At 47.9% G+C, this 18,743-nt stretch overlaps 1 protein-coding gene across 1 annotated transcript in view; it reads left to right on the top strand.

Annotated features, from left to right (window-relative positions):
• LOC131554951 (glutamate receptor ionotropic, kainate 1) overlaps positions 1–18,743 on the top strand; it is a 102,355-nt gene that overhangs the window by 65,706 nt on the left and 17,906 nt on the right. The window contains exons 8-13 of the mRNA XM_058800583.1: positions 4,877–4,984; positions 8,227–8,340; positions 9,353–9,556; positions 9,925–10,148; positions 13,008–13,126; positions 17,433–17,650. Coding sequence (XP_058656566.1) covers positions 4,877–4,984; positions 8,227–8,340; positions 9,353–9,556; positions 9,925–10,148; positions 13,008–13,126; positions 17,433–17,650 — 987 coding nt within the window. The remainder of the gene's footprint in view (positions 1–4,876; positions 4,985–8,226; positions 8,341–9,352; positions 9,557–9,924; positions 10,149–13,007; positions 13,127–17,432; positions 17,651–18,743) is intronic.

Genomic DNA, 18,743 nt, shown 5'->3' with positions numbered 1-18,743 from the left:
AGCCTTCTGGAGGCATTTGCAGGGAGTGCCCCTTACCCTGCTCAGAGGGAAAAGGAGATGTTGTCTGTCTGCAGACAACAGAAAGGATGATCCTGCCTTTTCTGAAGGAAAAATGGGGGTAAACATGAAATATGTTTATGATTGAATGATCCAGTTCTGCTCATGTCCCCTCTAAAGCACAAGATGAGGCCCTAGATTATGATTGTTTTTCAATTATCATCAAAACCAGTGTGAGCTCCCCTTGTTCGAATCCAGCCACAATGAAAAGAACAACAGCAGAGAGAAGGACAGAGATGCAGGTTGGATTCTGAGGGACTGTTAAATGGCCTCAGGCAGAATCACAGAGAAAGACCTCAGAGATTGAAAAGAGACCTGTAGAGATTTCAGCTCCTGCTGTGTTTCTGAGGAGATCCATGCCAAGCACTGAGACCAGGAGGGAGAGCCATCCATCTGCATTCAGTACTGGAAGGAGAGGGGACTGGAGGTTTCTCAATACAGTAAAAGTAGAAATTGAAATTATGACAGAAGGGAAAGCAATCCATCTGCAGAGGGATCCATCAGTTTGTTGTGTTTCTGACTGGCAGCAGCTCCAAACACAGGAGCACAAAGAATCTCGTAAGAACAGAACATTTCTGTTGTTCATGGTCTTTGATTACTCCCAGAGTCAGCCTGTCAGAGTGCTTTCCTGGGAGTGTTTTCCTGCAGAGTGGAACAGATCAGAAGGAGAGAGCAGTACAAGAGCCTGATGCCACGAGAGCCAGGAAATCTCCCCTGCTCTCTGAGACAGGGGCTGTGGGGCAGCACTGAAATCTTTGTGCAATGACTGGGAAAAGATGACAACATCTTGCTCCAAACCATGAAATAAAATCTCTTCTGCTGCATCTTTTTTATTGCATTTTAGCCCTGAGCAGTGACAGAGTCTGGGGGTGCTGGCTGGATTTCTTCTCTGGGCTCTGGTGCTACAATATTCAGCTACATCAAATTGAAACAGCTGTTTAGTTTGGTAGGGCTTCTCTCACCAGATAATTTAATAGTAACACTTGATTCACTCTCACTAAAACAATCTTTTTTCTTTTTTTCATTTCTCATAAACTTCACTGCGAGTCCATGAAGTGCATTTCTGCTCTGAGCCTATTAGTGGCTGCTGCTTTGACCTGAAATCTCTTAATTAGGAGAGCAAACAAAACAACTGCCTGACCTGCATCCCATGGTGCTTTATTAGGAAATAAAGCTCAGCTTCCCGAGAAGACAATGAGGCTGAGGGCAATGTCAATAGGCATTCTTACTCTGAAATCAAATTTCAAGTGGAAAAACACTTATTTATGGAATTATCTATGCCCAGATTGCAAAGTAATCGCAGGATTGCATGCTGGGAATAAATACATATTGAATTGATGAAAATTGATAAAAAAATTATCTGCCAGGGTACTGGCACTGTGATATCCAAAATCAAAACAAGCTGTTTGACAAAAAGATTGCATATATTTTCTTCCATTCTGTTTTCAGCTCATTAAATGTTTCCTGGGCAATAGATTTGTTTATAAAAAGCAAGCTAGAATCATTATAAAGTGACTTTATCTGAATGCATGGAGGATGTTTTGATATTTGCTGCACAGAACATTTTTTCAGGACATGTTTAATATATCCAGGCTTGCACAAACACAGTTCACAATTTTCCCTGTTCACAGTCCACTACAATCCCATCCCTCTGGCCGTGGAAAATGCCCCTTTCTGCCTCTCACTGCATTTCCATTCCAGTGCTGCTCAGGGAAAGGCCAGGACTTTTCCTGGACCTCTTCCAAGAAAAGAGGCTGTGGAGCACCACAATTCTCAGTTTATCTCCACAGATAAAGCCCTGCGCTGGCGAGGGCTGAAATTCTCTTTATTCCATCAGTTATGCCAGATTTGGAGCAGGATAATGGCCAAGCCATACCCTAACTCACTGAATTCCATAATCCTGGGGATCTCTGGTAATAAGAGGATTAATTGTGAGGGTTGACAAGTTGATGTGTGGCTCATCACACACGATTTCCACTCCAAGGAGAAGCAATATCACTGTCACTTCAATCTGGCAGCTCTCTCTGCAATTCCAAGAAAGCAGGGGCTTTCTCTTCCCAAAGGAAAGAAAACCAAAGGAAATTAAACTGGTCTTGGTCAGTAGCATTTTGGTTATTATTTATTGATTTATTATTTATTTTTATAGAGATATTGTTATTTATGGCTTTGGGAGGTTTTGTTACATAAGAGAAACCTGACGTGTTCTGAGCATTGTAGGTTTAGGTATTCCTAAGTTTTTGAATTTTTCATTCAAGTGTCAGGTACCATCAAAGCCCTCATCAGAAATTGGGAATATTGGTTCTTTCACTCCTGTGGTTAATTAGCAATGTACATTGCATCAATAACTGATGTTCATTTTGCCTAGGAACTTCGGATAATAAAGAGACTATAACCCCAAGAGTTAAATATATACACCATGGGTCAAAATAACCCCAGGACAAAACAGAGCAGGCAGGAGAATATTCCTATCTCCAACTAGACTTCACTCCAGCTTCTGAGTGTACTCCTCTCTCAAGGAACAGTCCAGGGACTGATTTCTGACCAAACTCCCATTAAAGCCAGGGAAAAACCCAGCTGATTGCTTGCCTTTAGGGAAAAGTTCCCAAATGTTCAAGTTACACTTAGACAGCAAGAGAAGGGAAAAAGAGAGAGCCAATAAAAAATACAGGTGTGTTCTACAAAAATAACTGGATCAGGCCTGTTTGGGGAATTTTTCGAGTCAGTTTGGACACTGCTCCCAGGGATGCACAGGGTGGGATTGTTTGGTGTCTGTGCAGGCCAGGGGCTGGGCTGGGTGATCCCTGGGGGTCCCTCTCCCTCAGGATATTCCATGAGTCTCTGATAAGGCTGGAAGCAGCTGAACTGATCAGTTCTGGGATTGAACTGTTGATTGGCTCTGGCTGGAATGGAGGCTGCTGCATTGATCCAAGATGGTGAAATGGAAATTGATACAGACCTGTGATGGGTGGGAATTGATAAAACTCCTCTGGAGTGTTTGACCTTGGAGGCTGAGTCAGCTCTGTTCTCCTGACGTTGTAATTTCCCATCAATCTATTGACAGGGATTGTAACTGGAATATTTAACCCCAGAGCTCAGCCTGTGCTTTCCCCACAATGCTCATCCTTCCCAGCAGTGAAAGCTGAAAGCAGGGGTTCCACAGTGACAGCAGGGAGTTCCACAGCTCTCACTAGGCTGCTTGGTGTATTTTGGCCATGGAGGTGCCTGCCAGCCTCTGAAGCTGTGTCTGTAACCTGTCTGTGCACTCCCTTCTCGAGGCTCAGTAAGAAAGGGTCTGAGCAGCTGCTCACAGTGATGCTCTTTGATCAATTACCTGATCAGGCTCCAACGCAGCTTTTATTATGTCCTGTAACACTCAATGTGTCACCAGGAACATAAAAATGGCTATAAATCCTGTGTGTCAAAGCATGAAATCCCATCCCTGTGATACACACAGATGCAGCTCCTGGCTTTTCAGTAAGTTCTGCTCCATTTCAGTTTGTTAATTAGCATGATGCTTTCTCTGTTTTGGTTTAAAAGCAATAAAATAAAATTCAGAAATTAAATTCAGAATTCAGATGGTGTCTGAAGCGTGTTCCTCACCATTAGGATTTTAAAATCCCATCATCATTTACCATTTCTGAGAAACACTCCCTGAACCTCCTGAGAAACTGATCTCCAAAGAGCAGATTTTATAAAATGTTGCAACTTTATGAAAAAGAGATGGGGGCACATCAGAGGAATAAAAAGACAGGCTGGAAAAAGGGATGTTAGAGATTGAAATTCATCCATGTGTCCATATTCATCCACGTGCTATCTTGATTATATATTATAATTAATAAGTAATAAATAACCCTGCAAGTGTTTCACTGTTTACAGCAGAGACTTGTGTATGCTCCCAAGTCATTAAGATGGAAAATCTCACAGCAAATTTGTTGCACTGATGCTTTTCCATTCTTATGTTACTTAAGTGTGTATCCAAGTGTGTATTTTGTTTCCACAAATTCCACATGCACCAGATTTGCCTGAGGCATATGGTGAGAACTCCCCAGCATCCAAGATTAAATCCTGCAGATTCAGGGCTAGAATTCAGATTAAGCAGGGAGGGGGGACACCAGTCTGTAAGTGTGATTTTTAATGCAGCTTTACTTCTGTCCTCTGTCTCCAATAAATTAAATGAGGCAAGGAACGATGTGTGGTGGAAAAGCTTGTAATTTAAAATTATATGGCTGACACACACGAAGGAACAATGCCATCATTTATCGTCAGCTCTCCTTGTATCTCTGACAAATTTAATCTAATGGGGGGGCCTCCCAAAAATAGATTATCGAGATTGGCTGCACTTTTAAACCCATCACTTTGTTTTATGGATAAGCACCAGCTCTGGGGACAAAACGGGCTGGGAGGGAGGGAGATCTCATTTCAAGGCAAACAGGCTTGGTGGGAGGCTCACAAGATACAGGAGACTGAAACTGTAGTGAATTCTTGTGCGGTGCTGGCTTTGGGCACATATGATTCTCCCTCTCTCTTTGGTCAGTCTGCATTTTTTTATCAGTACCACACATATGTAAATCAATCTATGTAAACTGTCACAGACTTGTGCCTGGTTGCAAAATGCAAAACATATCAGAAAGAAACTAAACAACAAAAAAAAGGGGTTTTGTCAGAGTAGCAAAGCCATATATGCTTGAAAGCCCCCAGATTGGAAGTGATCTGACGCCGTGGTGTATTTGAATGACAGTTGTTATTATCAACAGCCCCTGTGGTGGGCTCAGAGTGGCTCCTGCTGGGTGCCACAGGCAGGCTGTGTTTGTGTCCCCAGGCACGGTGGGAGGGCCTCACCGGGCGCATCACCTTCAACAAAACCGACGGGCTCAGGAAGGACTTCGACCTGGACATCATCAGCCTCAAGGAGGAAGGCACAGAAAAGGTAAAAACACGGCCTAAAGTTCATTTGACAAGGGCTTGGTTCCTCAGTTGAACCTCCTGTGACTGGGGTAAAAATCCCCGCCATTCTCAAGCGGTTTGAGTCGGAGTTAAAGCAGAGCTGCTCTAAGATTGGGTTTTTATTGTGCAGTGCATTTCCAGGTATGGGAGAGGAATGTGGGGCAGGCAATATTGTCTATTGGAAAGAATCATCCTCAGTGCACCTCGTTTTCAATTCTTGCCACTGCAACAGTGGATGGTAAATTCATACCTAGAGATAGATAAATTTACCTAGCAGTGCAGAGATAAATGTGACATGAGGGAGACAGGAAAGAAGGTGCTCGAGTAACAACCTCAACAAAGAGGAGTTGCTGGGAATTCTCCGGGTTTCTGGGACTGGATTTGCTCTCTTTCCCTTTCCCAGCCCTCAGCCAGCGATACGGGCTGCCCTGGGGGTGGCAGCTGCGGGTGTCCCCAGCCCCAGCCCAGGTGACAGCAGCTCCCGAGGCTGCTGGCCCTTGCTCTGCGCGCTGGCTCAGCTCGGGGTGGTGATTGCTGATGGGTTAATGGAGAATTTAACTGTAATTGCTCCCACACAGCTCTCCAGACAGCTTCTCTTTTCATTTTTAATGAAGCACTCTGTTTGTTTTTCCCTGTACCAAGGCTGCTGGCGAGGGTTCTAATCATTTGTATAAAGTGTGGAAGAAGGTTTGTACACAGACAGGTGATGCCAAAACCCTCTGGGCTGGGTCCTCTCACTCAGCCTTTGGGTTTTAATGGTGACTCTCCTATTGCAGTTTAGAGACAACAGTCTCTCTGAAAGCAGGAATTTTCCTGGTAGGATAAGTTTTTCTCCACTTGAGACACTGTAATTGCAAAGACTAAGATCTTGGCAGGATTCAGCTTTTTCACCAAATTCAGGGGGGTTTAATTATTATTTTACTTCTTGGGAGCTGTGCTTTTCCCATCCTTGAGTAAAGGCCCCTGCTGCAACAAAACCATTCCTTTTCTCCTGTGCCATCCTTCCTGATTCACCTAAAATTTACAGGGTAAAATTACAGTATTTTGGATGTGTATTGGCACCAGCTCCAAAGTCTGGCTTAATGTGCAGGGCTGGAGGCGTTTTTCCCCACACAAACCTCTCAGTGCTGGCAGTGTTCGAGCATTATTGCCTCAAAATTTGGATGAGTGTGTTATTAGCTCCTTACAGAAAAGAATAGAGATGATTAAGTGGGTGCTGTCATTCACTAACATATGGAAATTGGGACTAAGCTTGTTTATAAAAGATGTAAATTACCCCAGGAATCTCATCCCTCTTTGAACATAAGGTGCTTAAAACAGAAAAGTGGGATTTGGAGACCAGCTCCATGCACTGCTCCCCACAGGACTTACAACCCCTCGTTGCTGTTCTAGGAGGAGAAGATAAAAACTGCATCCACTAGGTCTGAAGTGTTCTGCAGTCATGAGACAGAAACTTTTTGTAGTGCTTAGAATTGTATTTGGCCCGTGGTCCACACAGATCTCATTATTACACACCCCTCTCTCTTGCACAGTGTAGAAAGATTTTGGGTTTGTGCTGTTTTTGTGAGAATAGACCAGTATAAAACACCCTCTACAAGACTGCCTGTGTTCTCGTGGAGCACATGCATCCTTAATAACCCAATTTAATCTCCAGCAGATCAGGCTGGGGCACAAAGGCCCTCTCCCCTCCTTCCTGGGGAGTAGATCATCCCCTGACACACAGAAGCAATCTCCCCTTGGACTGCAGCACCTCACGTTCTGCTGAGCTGATTTGAACCAAATTACAGCTGGTTCAGAGCAGGGGCTCGCTGGGGAGGGCACGTGGCACCTGTCACACTTGTCACTAAACTGCAAAACACCCCTGAGCTCCCCAGTGATGTCCTACCTGGTCTGGTCCTTCCTCCTCCCTGGTGCCCCTCCGGGCAGGGCTGTCCTGCAGAGCTGTCCCTTTGCCCAGTGCTCTCCTGGTGTTCCGTGTGTGCTCTGTGACTCTGCTGCTCCCCGGTCTCGTGGCTGTCCTCCTCCTTCCCTGCTGCCAGACAACAAACACATTCCCAGTCAGTAACAGGGAGCAGAAGGGCTCATCCACCCTGGTGCAAATCCAAGGACACTGATATTTACTGTATTCCTGGCTCAGGCTGCCATAATAGCCAACATTTTATCTCCTTTGTAAATCTGTGCACTTTCCAGATCAGCTTCCCCAACTGATCTAGTTTTGGAAACAAAGGGAATGACTGACAAATGCTTGGTGTTTTTGTTTTAATGGCATGGGTGTCCCCATTAGGAATTTGGAAAAAAATGTTTGTGAGGGGCAAAAGCAGTGGCACCTGGGGACACAAACCCCAAGTTTGCTTGAAATGGTTGTGCTCTCCACAGTGCCCAGCATAAATCAAACTGCCTGAGCCAGCTCCTCGCCTGGAGCTCCTCACATCAGCCCTCAGCCAGGCTCGGCATGAAAATCCAAAGGCAAAAACACAGGAGATGTCTCCAGCCTGCGTTTAAAGTTGGGTAAATATTGATGTGAAGAAATAACATGGTTATAATTTCTGCCCCACAGCATAGATCCAAATCCACTGAAAGGACAAATATCTTCCCTGGAGGCTTTGGATTGGGCAGTAAATACTGGAAGTTTTCACTGTCTCCAGGGCTGGAAAGGAATTTGCCTTTGGCCACTGATGTTTGCTGAGCAAATACTGCTCAGGGTGTTAAATGTACCACCTTGATAGCTCTGGCACATGCAGGAGTCCAGGAATGACAGAATAATCTTTGCTAAACCTGCTGAAGGCACAGGGCAAGCAAAAGGCCAGTGCATCCATCCTACCCAAGTTCCAGGGTAGCTATTCAGGCTTTTAACCTGTTCTATCAGAACAGAGAGGTCTTGCCACATGCTCAACTCCACTATCAACAAAATTTTTTTAAATCCCATTAAAATAGACATTTGACTTTTTTTTTAGCAGGGGACAAAGCCAGCCTGTTCCACTTTGGTTGCCAGCTGGCCACCCCAGCACTGCACTGCCAAGCCTCACACTCTCAGTGCTCCTGGGTTTGCATTTATGCATTTTGCAGTCATTGCCTGGGGTTTCTGGATCAGCCCGTGGTGCTGCTGCCTTTCCCCGAGCTGCTGCCCTGTTCTAGCACTGGGTCCCTTCCTGAGTGAGCCCTGAGGGCAGTGCTCGGGGGGTTTGGGGGATTAGGGCAGCCTCTGAGCCGCTCTCCTGTGTGCAGATTGGGGTGTGGAACTCCTACAGTGGCCTTAACATGACGGACAGCAACAAGGACCGCTCCACCAACATCACGGACTCGCTGGCCAACCGCACGCTCATCGTCACCACCATCCTGGTAAGGCTGCCCCAGCTCCATTCGGGCTCAGCATCCACACACACACACACGAGATTGGCTCCACAACACCACACTGCCACTGGAAGGCTCCCAGAGCCTCTGCCTCCAAAACTGTTTCCCCTTCTCCAGCGTTTCAGACAAACCCTGCGCACTTTTCCTCCCAGAAGAAGGAACACACACAAACACTCAGCTTTGCAGTCGCTGCTCACACAGCCTTTGCTTTACTGGAAACGAGACAAAGAGGGCTGAAGGGAAGTGGTAAACAGCAGACAGACAGATTGAGTCATTGTGCTTACATTGTGTGAGGAATGGAAAAGCTGTAACTGGGTATTTGGGAGCTGCTCTGCATTGAGCTCTCTGCATGCCCAGTAATGCCACTTTTTTCCAATTGCTCTGCCTAGTTCCTCAGGAGGAGGGAAAGAGCTCAAAGGCTCCTTCTATACTGTGTGTCTACTACTCCTACACAGGAGTTTGCCACATTAAACTGCTTGCCCAGATCTTCTCCTATCCAAAATCCTGTAAAAGGGAAAGCAAAAATGTACTTTGCAATCAGCCTTTGCTGTTCTCCATTCCCTGTTTGCTCCATTTGAAGCTTTTTCTGAGTAAAGACTTATTTTTCACAGAATACAAAATGCTAGTTTCCCCTTCTGGGGTTTTTTTTCTGTTATTTAGGATCCTCTGTCCTTCAGTATCCCTTCCTGTCCCTTGGAATGGGACAATGCGGGGTCCAGACCCTGGGTCAGAGTTTGGAGCTACTGGGCACAACTGGAATTAAAGCTCCTGGGAGCCCCAAATGGTCCATTCCACTGAAAATTAGGGCCCCTATGCTCATCACTAATTCATTCAGTGAGTTTGTTAACACACCTAGAAGAGCTTTTAATGCACACAGTAAATTGCTGGTTTCCATGTACTTGCAATCCCTGTGGAAAATATTAGCATTGTGTAGAGAAAGCGATCTAACCCGAGCCCAGGCTCACATCTCTCCCTGCCTGTGTGCTGTGCTTTCCTGCAGGAGGATCCCTACGTGATGTACAAGAAGTCTGACAAGCCCTTGTATGGCAATGACAGGTTCGAGGGGTACTGCCTGGACCTGCTCAAGGAGCTGTCAAACATCTTAGGCTTCATCTATGAGGTCAAACTCGTTTCTGACGGCAAATACGGAGCCCAGAATGACAAGGGAGAGTGGAATGGGATGGTCAAGGAGCTCATAGATCATGTAAGACTGAACCCTTCTTCTCTCTCTGCTCTCCTTTCGCCTGGGGTATTCTGTATCTGAAATCTTTGCTGTGGGTTTCGCCTCCAAGCGCCACTGCTGTGTCTGTTTTACCACCTATCAGAGCAGGAACGTCTGAATGGGCAGTTTGCAGGTGTTGGGGGGAAATGTCCATCTGTGGCCAAGTCCCCCTTCCTTGTAAAAAGAGGAAATGGAATGTCACACCCCCTAAAATACCCTGGAAATGTTAAATTCTGTTGAATTTGAGCCAAAAGTGGTTTGCTTTTTAATACTCGGGAAAGAAATGGAGGAAATTGCAGTGGGTTTGCTGAACATGAAGGAGATGAGCGTTTTCCCTTTTGTGCTTCCAGAAAGCTGACCTGGCTGTTGCTCCTCTCACCATTACCTATGTCAGAGAGAAAGTGATTGATTTCTCCAAGCCCTTCATGACACTGGGAATCAGCATCTTGTACCGGAAGCCCAACGGGACCAACCCCGGCGTTTTCTCCTTTTTAAACCCTCTCTCTCCAGATATTTGGATGTATGTTCTCCTGGCCTGCCTCGGAGTCAGCTGTGTCCTCTTTGTCATTGCCAGGTAAGGCTGGGACAGAGTTCTGGGTGCACCCACAGCCTCTCCCCTCACAGGTGCTGGATGGGCTCTGGAGCACCATCCTCAGGGGGTTATCCAGTCCTAAAAACTTTCTGCAAAGGCTTGGTCTTTTCTCATCAACACTGCTTTCCTGTATTGCACTGAGGTTTTGCTTTCTTTAAGGGCTGTTCCAAGTGAAATATCCCATGGGATGCATTAGGAGGCACCCCCCCAGCAGACATGTGCTGAAAAGCCGTTTGTTACTTGCGTGTAGGCATTTCCCTTTTGCACTCACGGTGCACACAGGGCACAGGTAAAAGACCCAAAAGCTGAACCTGGTTTTGCTGGAGGCCCAGCCTCAGAGGTCTCTTCCACCCAAACTGGTTCTGTGCATGAGAGGAGGAGAGGCCGTGGTCAACCTCCCAGGGGTGGCCTGAGGTGGAAGAGGAGTTTATCCCTCCCCAGCAGCTGTGGGGCTGTGTGCAGTTACTCACCGCTTCCCACAGGCTCCTGCAGTGCCTCACTGCACCATAAATAATAACTCCGCTGTACACAGCCCATGATCTCAGTCATGACTAATCTTAAATCTGCTCCTCTCTGGCAGATTGACTTTTCTGCACTTGTGTGCCAAGACTGAAAACATCCCCCAGCCCTCTCCACCTCAGAACAGTGGAAGGAAACACAAATGCTTTCCTTGAGCTGATGCCTGAAAGCAGTGCCTGGTTAGATTCAGCTGCATGGACTGAAGAAGTGAAATTGTGCTCATGTTAATTTAGATTTATACATTTTAAGCTAAGCTGCTCTCAAAACCCACATCGAGACCTGTCCGTGTCTCCAAATACGCCAAGATTTCTATAAGATTTGCAAAGTGTTTCAGCAAATATTGTTTGCTTTTAATAACCCCAGAAACCATCTACTTCTTAGCACTGTCACAGTAAATTACACGGCTACCCACATTTTGACATCAGTTCCTGGAAAACAAATACTTGGGAATAATTTGCACAGACTGATATAATCCTCCTGTCATTTCTTTCAACTTTTCAGCAGCTGAATAATTTCTCATTTGTCTCTGAGCCTTACATAGCCCTCTCATTGTTACATTAATTTTTAAACTCAAACACTGAAGTTTTTATCGCTGTGAAGGGTTGCAGGCTGGCAAAGCTCTGTTCCAAGTACACTGCCAGGGGATGAACAAGGTGTTTTCTGCCAGAATTTCCCCTTCTGCTAATGCCATCTCAGCTGTGCTGTTACATCAGTGAAGGTACAGCCAAGTAGCTGAGTCAATAATGTCACACAGATCTGTGGAAAAAGGTGCTTGGGTGACCTTGAGCATCTCAACTTTATCAGAAACCTCAGCACAGCTGCTGCTGGAGAGGGAGAAAAGCAGGGGGAAAAAGGCCAGGAAAGCAGAAGGCCTGAGCAGTGAATTCTGCTGAACTGTAAACCAGAGCTCAGTGCAGCAGTAGAAAAACAGGAAAACCAGCTTTTGTTTTGAGGTGTAAAAGAGGCATACACCCTGCCTCTTCAGGGTTGAAATTGATAGCCAGGGCTAGAAAAACCTTCTCAGTCTGGAAGACAAGGCTTTGCTGCCAGAATTTCATGGCACTTTTTCTATTTCTGTGATGGAGACATTTCTTTCCAGCTCCCTAAATGTGGTGGTTTTCTGAAACCCTGCAAAGTTCCAGCCTTAGGCTTCCAGGCAGGTCAGACAGAGGGATTTATTCTTCTTCCTGTCCTGTGTGAACACTGTGGGGGGAACTCTTCACTCCTAGGGCTCTTGGAAACATACTGGTCCTAATTGGAGGTCTCTTGTGAAGGAGCTGAGTCTGGTCACTCCACAACACCTGCTTCCATTATTGCAGCAGAAATCTGAAACATCTAACTCGGGAATTGCTTTTCTTTTGATGGGTGCATGCAGAACTGTTCTAACTTGAACCTGGAAACTCTGTCTTTTGTCATGATTTTTTATACTCTTGTTCTGGGTATTGTGCAGCTGATGGCATCCTAAGCTACATCCTCTCCCAATTAACGGGTTCATTATTACCAGACTTCATTACTTCAGCCAGGCAAGGCACGCCACTCACAACCGTGCATAAATTCAATGCTTAATTATATTGTTGCAACAGCAATTAGAACGTGTTGGGTGAGGTTGTCAATTAAAGCTGCATCCACACGTTCCACGAGGAAGCCACGTGGCGCTGGGGAGGAGGAGCAGTCCTTGGGGTGCTCCTGCTGGGTGTGTGCTCAGCCCAGAGCTCTCCAGGGATCCCTGTGCAGCTGCGTCCCTGCAGTGCCCATCCCGTGTCCCTGTGGCGTGGGGAGCTGCCTCCCAAGCTGGGCAGAGCAGGGGGCTCTGAATGCCCAGCCTGTGGGGCACCTGCTCCAGAGGGGGACCCCATGGTCCTGGTGGGTGCCTGCCAGCTCAGAACCTCCCGTGATGCTGGGAATGCTGGGCAGTGCTGCTGCAGGGACAGCACGTCCAGCACGCACTGACAGTGAGGGGTGCTGCGCTGACAGGGCTGCTGCTCCTTCCTTATTCCCAAAGTGCAGCCCAGGAGCCGCCGTGGCTCCCAGCAGTGCCCGTGCCAGGCCCAGCAGCGTGCCATCCATCGCTCCACAGCCGATCCACGGCTGGCACGGGGCAGTGCCAATGTCTGGGAACACCCTTCGTGCCAAGCTCTCCTTTGGCACGGGGCAGTGCCCATGTCCCAGGACACCCTTCACGCCCAGCTCTCCTTTGGCCTGGGTCATCCCTCCGTGCCAGGCTGTCCCGTGCCCGTTCCCCGCGTGGTGCCGCGCTGCTCAGCAGGTTTGCTGTGTGTCCTCTGCTCGATGTTTACAGACTGTTTCTGTTGACTGCCACAGGTTTACACCATACGAGTGGTATAACCCCCACCCGTGCAACCCAGACTCAGATGTGGTGGAAAACAATTTTACTTTACTAAATAGTTTCTGGTTTGGAGTTGGAGCTCTCATGCAGCAAGGTACACCGGTTACACTTCGTTCTCGCACACGTCCCACAGTCTGCTCAAGGGCTTCTGTGCTGGTAAACTCCACCCTCTGTAAACAGCATGTACTGTAAAACCTGATCTCACACACGCAGGCTAGCACAGGGGAGGGAAGCCAAGGGCCACTGCCGCTGGGGAACTCTGCAGCCCAGCCAGGAGGAAGGAGGGCGAGCGTCTGAGAGGAAGGGGAGCACGGGAATTCCGCAGCTGAAATGGAATTTAATTGCAAGAGGGATATGAAGTGCCTCGTGCTGAAGTTGAGTCTATTGGTATTGGAGGTTTGACAACAGGAAAATGTTGGGCTCCATCCCAACACAAACAGCCTCAGCTGCCCTAGAAGAACTGTTCCAGCTGCCAAACAGGGAAAGATGCTCTTTCTCCAGAGGGTTGTTGAGTTTGTAGGCACTTGTCAAACACTTGTTTAAAACCAACACCAAACCCTGGTTTTCTATGGCTTTTCTGCAGGTATGAGCCCTATCCTTCTGTAAATCATCCAACCCTAGAAGCCTGAACTTAACCCGGTCACAAGCCCCTGTTACTGATGATTTTGGAAACAGCTGACATTTTATTCAGATGCCAAGGAGGGGCAGTGAAGCTTACTCCATGTGGGAAGTCAAATAGATCTATGTACTAAACACATTTGTTTATGGCATTTATGTCCCAAGGTTTCCAATTAAATCACTTTTCACAACAACTGGGGTCCACTGAAAAGAGAGAAAATGTTTTCTGACAAACATTTCAAGTTAAATCAAAGCTGAATAAAAAAGACCCCATCCCACGACAACCAAAAAGGCAAAGCCCAGCAGCACCTTGGTATTAAATTCCTAAACATTTAAGTGAGGAATGTAAAACCATCTCTGCATTCATACAGGTACAGTTTATTCCTTCCTCTTTAACAGACATGAGTAAAATAAATATAAAAATAAAGAGGATTTTTTTCCTAGATGTGGTAGAGAATAAAGTTTGTATTGACCTAAGAGGCACTTGCTTTTAGTGGTGCATTATTGCATTGAGAGAGTACAGAACTTCCCCGCAGAAGTTGCTTTGAAGGAGGTTGGATGAAAGAAGAGCATTTCTGCTTTGGTTTGGAGCTTTTTTGTTTTGTTTTCCTTCCAATTTGTCAGTAAAACGCAGGCTGAGGTTTTACAGTATCAGGCAGGTGTGTGTATCTAACTGTGGTTGCCCTGTGTGTGAAAGTGCCCCAGGATTTTGTGTTTCCTGTCCTGCCGTTTTTGGAGTTTACCATCATCCACAGCAAACTGTGGGATGCAGTGTCTGCTCGTTACCACTACCTTGGGTACATGACAGTCAGCCCCAACCAGACTCTGCTTGTCTTTTAAGGAGATTCAAAGCAAAACAAAAGAACGAGAGAAAAAGAAAGAAAGGCAAAAGCAAACATTTGTAAGGCAACACAAATGTTTCCATGTGCAAACTTGTGGTGTGATTGTCTGTGCCTCATGGTCACGTGAAGAGTTTGGACATGATGGGAGCGGTGGTGGAATCTGGGTCTAGCGTTGCACTCCTCCTCCTGGCAGCAGCTGCTCGTTATGCTTGACTGGAAGCCACTTGTGATTAAATTTTAAAATGTGATGATCAGACTTTCTCTTTTCTACAGAGCGTGAGCAAAGTCTGGATCAGGATTGGCTGTCATGTCTGCCATAAAAAGGCACTAGAGAGACTTCAGCAAGTATTGTCTCTGCCCCCGAGTCTTGCTGGCAACATTTTGATTTAGATGCTGCTTCCCCTGTTTTTGCCTGGAAGTCTCAGATGTGTTTGCATCCTCCGAAAGCATCCAAACAGGGCACATTTCATCCAATCCATGCAGGGAAGCTGTCACTGTCAGACAGGAGAGCTGTCCTCAGAGCTCAGCTCAGCCAGGAGCGGGGCAGGCAGCAGCAGGGAGTGCCCAGGTGGAGCAGGGGGGATGGAGCAGATCCTGGGCTGATCCCACAGCCTGGGCAGCAGGAAGGGGGGATTCTGCCCCTGAGCCCAGGTGAGAGCTCACCTGCAGCCCTGGGGACACAGCAGCAGCACCTGGAGCTGCTGCAGAGAGCCCAGAGGAGGCCCCAGAGCTGCTGCAGGGCTGGAGCCAGGCTGGCAGAGCTGGGGGTGCTCCCCTGGAGAGGAGAAGCTCCAGGGAGAGCTCAGAGCCCTGGCAGGGCCTGAAGGGGCTCCAGGAGAGCTGCAGAGGGACTGGGGACAAGGATGGAGGGACAGGACAAGGGGAATGGACTCAGACTGACAGAGTAGGTTTAGATTTGGTGTTAAGAAAGAATTCCTCCCTGGCAGGGTGGGCAGAGCAGCTGTGGCTGCCCCTGGATCCCTGGAATGTCCAAGGCCAGGCTGGACAGGGCTTGGAGCAGCCTGGGACAGTGGAAGGTGTCCCTGCCATGGCAGGGGTGGCACTGGGTGATCCTCAAGGTCCCTTCCAGCCCAGGCCACTCTAGGATAAACCAGAGCTCTCTGCTGGAACTGAGGCACTCAGAAAGGTGATATTCCCTGGAATAACCATGGGAAAAATGAAATGCTGCCCCACTCAGCTCAGCCAGGAGCAAGGTTTGCTCTCACCTCACCAGAGCAGTCACTCAGGGCAGGATTACCAGGGTGGGAACTGAGTGTGTTGTTTCCCACAAACCATGTTTTGCTGCAGGAAATCACAGGAGGTTTGGCACCTCTCCCCACAAGTGCAGCTCACAGGGATTTTCCATCCTCTCCTGAGCAGCACTGGCACGTTCCATGTGTGCGCACAGCATCAGGGGCCAGGTGCAGCAATTCTATTGTATGGCTGCCTAAGCTTAAAAGCAAGAATCCCTTCAGGATGACCTGAATGAGCACAGCTTTTGCAGCTCAACCTCAGCTTAGAAATAGAGAGCAACAAGGAAATATTCCATTGTATTGAAAAAGAAATATAATCAGGCAAACAAGAAAGTACAGCAGAAACTCAAACACAAACCCAGGCAGAGCTACAGCTCTGGAAACAACTCCATTTGGCCTGGAAAATTTCAAGTGAGAGTTTTTGCCTTCAGACTGCTCTCGCTGTTTGGCAGTTCTGTCAACACACTCCAACCCTTGGGCTAAGCTTAGCTCTGACCTTTAAGAGACACAGCTCTGTGTTTACAAATACAGCTCCAATCTGTTTGCTGGTTGGTGGGGAAGGCTTTACCCTTTCGGTCTCTGCCCCAAAAGTCATATTCAGAGTTTTTGCAAAGTCTGAAAATGTTCTATGCAATGTTGAAATTTCTTGCAGAACTCAGTGAATAGCTGAGGAGGCATAATATGTCAACATGTTTTTCCAGTAATAGAGAAATGTTTATGAAATCAAAAGCTTTAGCCCTGAGCACTCTGTTCACGGGCTCTTAAGTATTTTCTTAAGTCCATCCCTCATCAGCAAAATAATGATGCAAAACCTTTACTTTGAAGTCAAATTACTCAGGTGTAGACCTAAGAGCTTTGCTGAACCAGATCCTGAATCCCACATTATGCACAGAATTCAGTGGGAATGGCCCCCCAGTTAAAGAGCAGAAGATTTGCCTCAGAATGCCTAGAAACACGAGTATCTCTGTGGCTGAAGTAGAGGTTATCTGGGTGCCTGGAAACCACTGCAGTGCAGGTAACACATAGTGCTCTGTGGGGACTCGTGGCAATGGCAGAGAGCCGCTCAGACCTGTTCAGAACAATGTGTTAAACACACTGTCCAAAACTTTACATCGCCCTGAGGATCCAAGGGATGTGTCCATGGACCCTCTGGTTTCTCAGAGGTGAAGCCCACGTTGCTAGAAGAGGGTTTGTGGGGGCTGAGCTGAGGTTCAGTGGAGGTGACTGGGGCTGCACTGATCTCCCTGTTGGTGCTGAGCTGTGTCCATAGGATGCACGGGACAGGCTCCTCCTGGGAGGTATTTCTGTCAGGCAGCTGGGAGCAGAAGAGCGTTTGCTAAAGAGCTCTGGTTACAAAATTGATTGCAGTGTACAGGCACAAAGGGGCTCCAGGAGCAGACAAATACCAGAGTAGCTTGCTGGGGATGTACAAGATTAATATCACAAGGCTGGTTAGCTCAGAGAGGTAAGGGGCTTAGACCCAAGGATAATTCCATTTGTCATGTATCATGGCACACATCCCCTTCCCAGTGTGTTACCATTATAAATGTCAGCTGTGCATCTGTGAGATTATTGTTGAAATCATTTTATCATGCTATAGCTCATAAAAGCATTCTGTGCCTAAAACCAGGCCGTGGTATCAGGAAAGGCTCATTTTAATATGATTGTTTTGATGGTGTTGTAACAGGATCAGAGCTGATGCCCAAAGCTCTTTCCACCAGAATAGTTGGAGGAATATGGTGGTTTTTCACCTTAATCATAATCTCATCCTACACTGCCAACCTGGCTGCCTTCCTGACCGTGGAGAGGATGGAATCTCCCATCGACTCGGCAGATGACCTGGCCAAGCAAACCAAGATAGAGTACGGGGCTGTCAGGGACGGATCCACCATGACCTTCTTCAAGGTAAGGCAAAAACTGGGGCAGCCGCGGGGCCGGAGCCGCTCACGGGGCCCCTGCGGGGCCGGGAGGCGGAGCCGCAGCATCCCCGGGGATCGCTGGGGTGGGGAAATGCAGCATTCACCCAAAACCAGGGGCACAGCATCCCCAGGGATCACAGGGATGGGGAAATGCAGCATTCACCCAGGGCCACAGCATCTCTGGGGATCGCTGGGGTGGGGAAATGCAGCATTCACCCAAAACCAGGGACACAGCATCCCCAGGGATCACAGGGATGGGGAAATGCAGCATTCACCCAAACCCAGGGCCACAGCATCCCGGGGGATCACAGGGATGGGGAAATGCAGCATTCACCCAAACCCAGGCACACAGCATCTCTGGGGATCGCTGGGATAGGGAAATGCAGCATTCACCCAAAACCAGGGACACAGCATCTCTGGGGATCACAGGGACGGGGAAATGCAGCATTCACCCAAACCCAGGGCCACAGCATCCCCGGGGATCACAGGGATGGGGAAATGCAGCATTCACCCAAACCCAGGCACACAGCATCTCTGGGGATCGCTGGGATAGGGAAATGCAGCATTCACCCAAAACCAGGGACACAGCATCTCTGGGGATCACAGGGACGGGGAAATGCAGCATTCACCCAAACCCAGGGCCACAGCATCCCCGGGGATCACAGGGATGGGGAAATGCAGCATTCACCCAAACCCAGGCACACAGCATCTCTGGGGGATCACAGGGATAGGGAAATGCAGCATTCACCCAAACCCAGGGACACAGCATCCCCAGGGATCACAGGGATGGGGAAATGCAGCATTCACCCAGGCACACAGCATCCCCAGGGATCACAGGGATGGGGAAATGCAGCATTCACCCAGGGCCACAGCATCCCCGGGGATCACAGGGACGGGGAAATGCAGCATTCACCCAAACCCAGGCACACAGCATCCCCAGGGATGACAGGGATAGGGAAATGCAGCATTCACCCAAACCCAGGCACACAGCATCCCCAGGGATGACAGGGATAGGGAAATGCAGCATTCACCCAAACCCAGGCACACAGCATCCTGAAGGATTAGAGGAGAAGATAAAT

The sequence above is a fragment of the Ammospiza caudacuta genome, chromosome 2 (genome assembly GCF_027887145.1).
Source record: "Ammospiza caudacuta isolate bAmmCau1 chromosome 2, bAmmCau1.pri, whole genome shotgun sequence".
Classification (NCBI taxonomy): domain Eukaryota; kingdom Metazoa; phylum Chordata; class Aves; order Passeriformes; family Passerellidae; genus Ammospiza; species Ammospiza caudacuta.
Note: the sequence above shows the minus strand (reverse complement) of the source record. Positions and strands in the feature narration are given on the sequence as shown.